General features: G+C 42.9%; 1 protein-coding gene across 1 annotated transcript in view; it reads right to left on the minus strand.

The window, feature by feature from the left end:
* Nucleotides 1-1302, minus strand: part of rhoq (ras homolog family member Q) — a 10330-nt gene extending 9028 nt beyond the window's left edge. Inside the window, exons 1-2 of the mRNA XM_062517815.1 lie at nt 778-1302; nt 141-199 (exon numbers count right to left, since the gene is read on the minus strand). Coding sequence (XP_062373799.1) covers nt 141-199; nt 778-919 — 201 coding nt within the window. The 5' untranslated portion in view covers nt 920-1302. The remainder of the gene's footprint in view (nt 1-140; nt 200-777) is intronic.
* Nucleotides 1303-7611: the final 6309 nt, after the last annotated feature.

The following is a 7611-nucleotide window of genomic DNA, read 5'->3' on the forward strand; positions in this document are numbered from 1 at the left end:
TGCGTGTGCGTGCGTGTGTGTACAGAATATAGACTATGCAATATTAATGGTTGTGATAAGTTGTGACACTATGATAGTACTATCATTACATGATGTCAGTAGGATAAACAATCAGAAACATTTTTATAGCCTTCACTCACCTGACCAGCTGTATCATACAATCCGAGCAGGTACTGCTTTCCTCCAACATTTACACTGACTGGAAAGATCATACACACAGCTCTCAACAGCTTATTCCTGTCTGCATGCCCACACTACACATTCCCCTAGTTGTCAACAGATTCAGAATCATAACATCAACATGCAATGCATAATATAATTGAGGGTCATCTCTCTCACACACACCCCGTTCATACTTTCTTATATCACACATACACATTTCTCTCAACATCACATACAGTCGTGTTGTTGTTACACATAGGCAAATGCATTACCTCATTATTGTAAACATACATTTATTACGCTGAACTACTTGCACACTGATTAGTGTTAACATCCCCTGCCTGTAAACCGTTTTTCAGGGGAGGAGGGGGTCGCTGTTACTGAAGCTCACAGGTGGTTTTAATAAGAACATGCATAAGAACAGTTAATCTAATCGGACATGTACAGCTCTAATAACCAATACGATGTGATATTATGATAATCAATATCCCCAAAGCTAGTATTGAGTAAAATATGAATGGTAATTGTTTTATAAGGTGCAAAACATCTAGTTAAAATACATTCAAGTTAATGTATTACCACCAATTTTGCAACAATTTGTCTTTCATGACTTACCTGCGTAATGATCAAAAACAGTGGGCACATACTCTTCGGGAAAAGCGTCGTTTGCATAGCTCATCAACAGACAAGTTTTCCCAACGGCGCCGTCACCGACAACCACGCATTTCAACATGATCGTGCCAGTCCCGTTTGCCATGACACACGCAGAATCACCATCTTCAGTGGCTCAATGCCTCATGCTGATGTGAGGTGAAACCTCTGCCTTTGAACTGTCACCAGCGTCCCGCTTGCTGTGCACACCGCGGGGATGATGTGCGTTCAAATGCCATCTCCTCTGTACTCCTCTACTCTCAAACTCAGAGTGGCTTCTCTTTGACCGTGTGAAGTCAGGGATGCAGTCCAGACGTCCAATATTACAGGTGATGAGCGGCCGCACTGAAACTCCGAAGCTCAAGTCATTCCCTCCGCCACCCCGCGCGACTCGGCGTGTCTGCAGCCCAGCGGCACTTTCTGGCGACCCACATTCGGCGCTCTCCCTCGCGCACCCAGCCTCACCTCCCCTTAGTCCCCTGTCTCCGGAGCCTGCACGAGCTGACTTGCAACAGAGGCGGGGTAGGCGTTCTGAACAAGGGAGAACGTCAAAAGTTTCATAAACCTGTTTCACAGGGAATCCCCCTCTACTGCAGTGGAGCAGACTGAAGAGCAATATAGTTTACCTCACACGTTTTAACAATCAGACAGCAATTTTATTTGCAGCAAATAACCATTGTTACTAAGCAGATTTGTGCAAATACTAATGGGATATTTCAAGATACAGTTATTTGCCCATTTAAATAATGATGAAGTGACTTACAGTTAGTTATATCTAGCAACATTCAATCAGGAATTTGACAAACCTGTTCTGTTGCTCTTGGGTATGATGCCACAGGACTGCCAACTAGAGTGCAATGGGAGTTGTTAAGATAAAGCTTGCTTGTTTGTGTGTGTAGGCCTTTGTGTAGCCCATTTTACAATGATTTGAAATTAGATGAATAAAGGAGTGGGAAAAGTGACAGAGTAAGCTGACAGAACATCAATTATGTTTTTTTGGGTTAAATTTCAAAAGTCAGCATAGCAGAAACAGCGAAAACAAATGTACATAACTTCACACTTTGCCAACACAATAACCATCAAGTGATTCATTCTGTTATCATTACTACACTGTAGTCCACCGCTGAAAATTTGATGACATTTGTCATGATGGTATTTTATCACCAACTGATTTTTGTCTAGCCATCACCTAGAATTTAGCCTATACATTTCGTTTGAAGGAGAACTTTGGTGATGGTCCCTAACACCTGACTGCGGTCCAATCAGCTGGAAGCGAACTGAGCTGCTCAAAGATGCGCTGCTGGATCACTTTTGACAGCCACTGCAGGAGTCATGTGATTAAACAATTACCTCATACCTTTCGTGCGCGCACGAGCGCGTGCGTAAGCGGGCGGGCGTGCGTTGTATTTGGGTAGGCGCGATTGGCATACTCATCAGACCTGAATTTTCTAAAGTTTCGATCTTGTTGGTGATGCAGAAGAACCCGCAGTCTATGTGGAAGATGTATTTTCACTGGTTGGTTGATGCCACTATAGCAGAAGCAATATTTGATCCTTCGCAGGTGGATCCACGTCGTCCGTTGTCCTATTTGTTTTTTTTTTCTAATAGGAGGAATGATATTGCCAATACTATCTCCCCAAGAAGGCGACAAAGGGAATTATTTCCACCCATCAAACTTAGCCCAAGCAGGCTTATTACAGGGGCTACCCCACCCTTACCAGAATTTCCTTTGGTATCTGTCAAAAGGGTTATCAAGTACTAACGATATTCATGTTGATAATTAAGCTGAGGTATCCAATGGGTTTCCAGGCTACTCCTTACACCATTGTTTCATATCAGTCGTGGGTGTGCACTGTGCGGTACCTTTTGCTGTAGTGATGATTCAATGTTTTCATTTGCAGATTTGCGGAGGGGTACTGTATGTGGGTGGGATCGACTAGAGGGGCTTCAGCATGAGTATGACACCAGCAGCTGGGTATCAGGAGGGCGGTGCAGTTGCCGTGTGTCCTTGTAAATGAAGGGCTCATGATTTCAACACAGCAGCCCAGAGGCACAGACGGCTGGTGGTCTGAGGATAATTTTAGCGATGTTTTATTTAGAGCAGTTGGATGGTTATTATCTTGGTGGGCTGACATGGTCTATAAGACTAGAGTTACAGCAAGGCGCCCCACATGCGTTTTACATTTTTTCCCCAGCCAGACATAAAGCACTAAGCTTGCTGATCCTATTTATTGTTAGCCTGCTGGGTAGGCAAAAGCACGCAGGTGTATTGAGACATATTCTTAACAGGTTTTTATTTAGCTTCGGAGGGGGTAAGGATCTATGTTTCTAGTATGTTTTTTTGTTGTTGTTGGAATGAAATGTATTGTTATAATATTCTTAACAAAGATTCTGTTTGGTCAGCTTCAGATAAAAGATACTGAAACAAAGATGCACTCCTCTGTGTAGGGCTAGGTGATAAGTTCTAAAGCGTCCATTGCGCTTTAATTACAACAGTAAATCAGCACCTCCTAAAAATGTTAGCGCAGCAATCTGACTCATGACTATATAAGTGTTCAAATTAGTCACGATAGACTAGTTCTTTTGTTTCATTCACTGCAGCTCCATGAGTGTGTGCCATGCATTTATGCATAAAACCCCAACAGGTTCACACCTAAGACACTCTGGTTCCATCTAGTGTTAGAAGTGAGATCTGTGACACAGCATCGAGAAATATCCATTGTATGTAGGAGACAGAGTACAGAAAAACGGAGACTTTCCGTTTACATTTTTAGCTGACCTATAGGGCTCTTACACACTTTTGAGTGTCACAGTTGAGGCTGTAATGGAAAATGAACATTTCTGCATCATATTTTGGGTCTTTGCCATGTCTGAACAATCAATAATAACAGTTGGTTTTGGAACAGATTTTTGTTGGAAGGCTCACAAAACCAGACTGGTGTCTGATCTCTGCCTGCCCACTGCCAAAAGGTGACAGGATACATCATGAAGGGGATTTCTCCATCCTGTGTAAATGTGCTTAGGAATAATGTAAACTGTAATTTTTACAACTGGACACCAGGGGGCACACTCAGTACCTGCTCAGGAGGGTGTGTCATCTGCCCATGTGCAGCTTTGAAGAGGAGCAGAGCTCATTGGTGAAAGCACTGGGTTTGTTCACTTCTGCTCACTCAGCTCTTAAAGGGAGCGGTTATGCTAAATAGGGAACTTAAAAAGCCTTTAGGGATTGCCCCAAAAGAGCCAAAATAAATAAATAAATAAATAAAGAGAGAGATAAAGTCCTGTTGAATGGTTGACTCCACAAATTCACCGTCTTTTCACACGTTTTCTTTTTCTTTTTTTAATGTTAGGACTTTACAGCATCATGTGCACTGTGCAACCATGGGATGGATTGATATAAGTTGGGGCTTATACACAGAAGTCCAAAGTTCTGCTTGCTTCAAGGGGATCTGCATGAGACATCTCTTAATTGCCTTGTAAGGTCATCTGTTTCCACACTTGTCAGAGGTTTCCCACTTGCTGCCAGAATCCTGATTCCACTCAGCAGGCATCTCTGGCCACATCTGTTCACATCAGCGCTGGCTTCACATCTCGCTGCAAAAGGACACAAGGTGACCCTTAGCTGATGGGAACTGATAAAGGGAAGGCACTTTACAAAGCAGTTGATACAGATCACTCCTTTTAAAATGCTTTTGTCCTTCCTAAAGCACATGTATTTGTCTAATGGCCCGACTGATTACTTTATTAAAGCAACACTTCAAGAATTTGCTACTTTAATTAGAGTGCATGAAAATGCACTCTACTGTTATCCAAATTATTAGAGTGCATGAAAATGCACTCTACTGTTATCCGAAGTATTCTTATTATTTTTCTTCAACGCTTTTTGTGCGTCGAATTCAGCTTCAACCGTTTAACGTAGAAACTTCATTCAAACTGCGCTGCGTAGGTCTTACTTAGGTGACTTCAGCTATGTAATTTTCAACTTTGCAACTTTTATACTTTTAGAACTATTAAATAAAAAATATTACAATTTCCCCATAGACTTAACATTGGATTATGACATCATAATAGGGCAATTAGAATGTTATGCCAGGTGGCCAGCCCCACCTGCAGCAGCTCTCTCTCTCTCAGGCAAATACAACTCTCTGTGAAGACTACATATCCTGTAAACTGTTTCCTCTGTCCACAACTGTTTCAAAATAAAAGTCCTCACTGCAATAATACACTATTAAATCATTTAACCATCGAAACTACTCATCTATTTAACTGTTCAACCATTCAAATTGTCAGTTATCATCAACTATGCCTCCAGTCAACTATATGAAACCTCCATGTACCTAGCAACCAACATAGCAACCATTAAAATGACAGTTTTCATTAGCCTGGAAAACCAGCGCCAACTGCTGGACGGCAAAATGTTTTGCCTGCATTTGGGTCTGGCCTCGGACCACTGTACATTTTGAAAACACTGCCCTGAATCTGGCAGATGGCAACTAAACCAATCACAACGCAGAGATGTGTTTTGAATCAACGCGGGCGGGGCAGAGGGCTCTGGGGCGGGGTTTTGAGGGAGCGTTGGCCTATAGGCACAGACACGGTTTGAAAGACAACGGGTTGTGCTCATCAACAATGTTCCGTTGTATCCATTCATCGGAGCCAGACTAAATTAGACATCCAATCCATTTAGGCTGGTTTATCAGGCTAAGTTTTCATAGCAACCAACATGATTATACTGCAGTAACTTCTTTATTCCTGATAGTGGCCACCATGGATACCCTAGCAACAAATGTTTCAAACTAAAAGTCCTCACTAGCAAGTTAGCTAGTTAGCATGGTTAGCATTTTTAGCATAACTGCTAGAAATCATTAGCTAAGTTAGCTAGTCAACCTGGTTAGCATTGTTAGCATAGTTAACATTGTTATAATAATAATAATAATAATAATAAATTACATTTATATAGCGCCTTTCAAGATACTCAAGGTCGCTTAACAAGAGTAGGAGTGGGGAGGGTGGGAGGGGGTGGGGGGCTAAGAGGGGTAGGTCAGAGAGAAGAGGTGTGTTTTCAGGTGCTTTTTGAACATTGACAGGGAGGTGGCAGAACGGATGGGAGATGGTAGGTTGTTCCATAGGGTAGGGGCAGTTACGCAGAAGGCCCTATCACCAAAGGTCTTTAGTTTGGTGCGGGGAACGGTGAGTAGATCCTTGCCTGTGGAGCGCAGGGACCGTGATTGGGAGTAGGGGTGGAGGAGATCAGTAATGTACTTGGGTGCCAGTGAGTGTAGTGATTTGTACGTGAGGAGGAGGATTTTGTATGTGATGCGTGCTTTGACAGGGAGCCAGTGGAGTTTCTTGAGTATGGGGGTGATGTGCTGCCAGGGCTTGGTGTGAACATAGTTAGCATTTTTAACATAACTGTTAGAAATCATCAACTAAGTTAGCTAATCAACTTGGTTAGCATTGGTAAACACATGATTTATCTGTACATTTTTGCATTTTCATGCACTCGTAATTTCCCTGGAATTACATTCTCTAGTTATCATTATATTTTTTAGATTTTATCTAAACTAGTTTTGGTAAACAACTAGCTTCGGTATCATCTTCAAATTCATTCTGAACACACTGGCACACACTGCGAAACTGGGTGGCTAGCTCACTATTTTATACTGTAAGCAGTAGCACACAGTGCTGCATTAAAACAACAGTAAGAAGGAAAAGACCCTATTCTGAGCTAAGGGAAATTAACACACCGGTCAGTCCACTTGCTGTCCATGTTGTGGTATGTAACTGTGTCCAGGTTAAATCCTCCACAAAAAAATATAGGAAATGTTTCAATAGCATGATGTTGTCAATTGTATCATCAAAAGACACCAGTTAGTGCATGCTTATGCATTAGAATGTGTTTATGCCTTTTAGATATTTAGCTTTCCAGTTTTAAACCAAAACTGCTTACAGCTGCATTATTTTTGCTTTTTAGGGAGAGTGCTATATGTGTTTGTTGAATAAAATGCATATTTTACACAGTATTCCCTTGGCAAATAACAGACGTTCATGCCATTAATGCTGCCCCTCTCTCCAGACCCTTGGGCTTCCTCATAGCAGATGATTTTTGATATTCAGAGATTCCTAATTTCTTTCGTCATTTCCCATTTCTAAGAAATGAATGCCAGGAGTCAAATATCTAACCTTCATGTTTTGAAAAGCTATTGGCAACTATCTTGTGTTCAGAAGTGAATGGCAAGAGTGAAAATCTCTCACGTGCCAAGTGGATATCATATTTAATCACCTCTGTCATTGCTTCATGCTTTCAGACTGATTTTGTTTCATGAGTGTCCACCAGAACCATGTTCCTAAAATACCCCTTCCTCCTCGCCCCTACTGAACCCCCTCACCCACCTGACCCCGACACACACATACACACACGCGCGCACACACACACACTCCACCCTGGTGAGGTTGTGAAGGCTCTTACAAACAAAAGAGCCCTGAGAGGCCGCCTGCCCAGATTATTTTTGGAGGGTCTATCAGCATCCTCTGGCCGTGCCTGGAGATTGACAGGACAAGTGTTCCTTGGATGAGGCAAAGAGGGCCTGTATCAACCCCCACTCCTACACCCGGCCAGCACCACCCGCACCCCCCACCAGCGGCACATACCACACTCAGAGAGAGCCCAAGCCCTCCCTCCTCTTCCCTATCTGCCCCCCCCCCCCCTTCCTCCAGTTCCCCTCCCTCTCTGAGCTCCACAGCGTGGGGTGAGCATGCGTCTGATCTGAGAGCTGTGTGCACCAGAGCCCTGATTAC

The sequence above is a fragment of the Sardina pilchardus genome, chromosome 17 (assembly GCF_963854185.1).
Source record: "Sardina pilchardus chromosome 17, fSarPil1.1, whole genome shotgun sequence".
Taxonomy (NCBI): Eukaryota; Metazoa; Chordata; class Actinopteri; order Clupeiformes; family Clupeidae; genus Sardina; species Sardina pilchardus.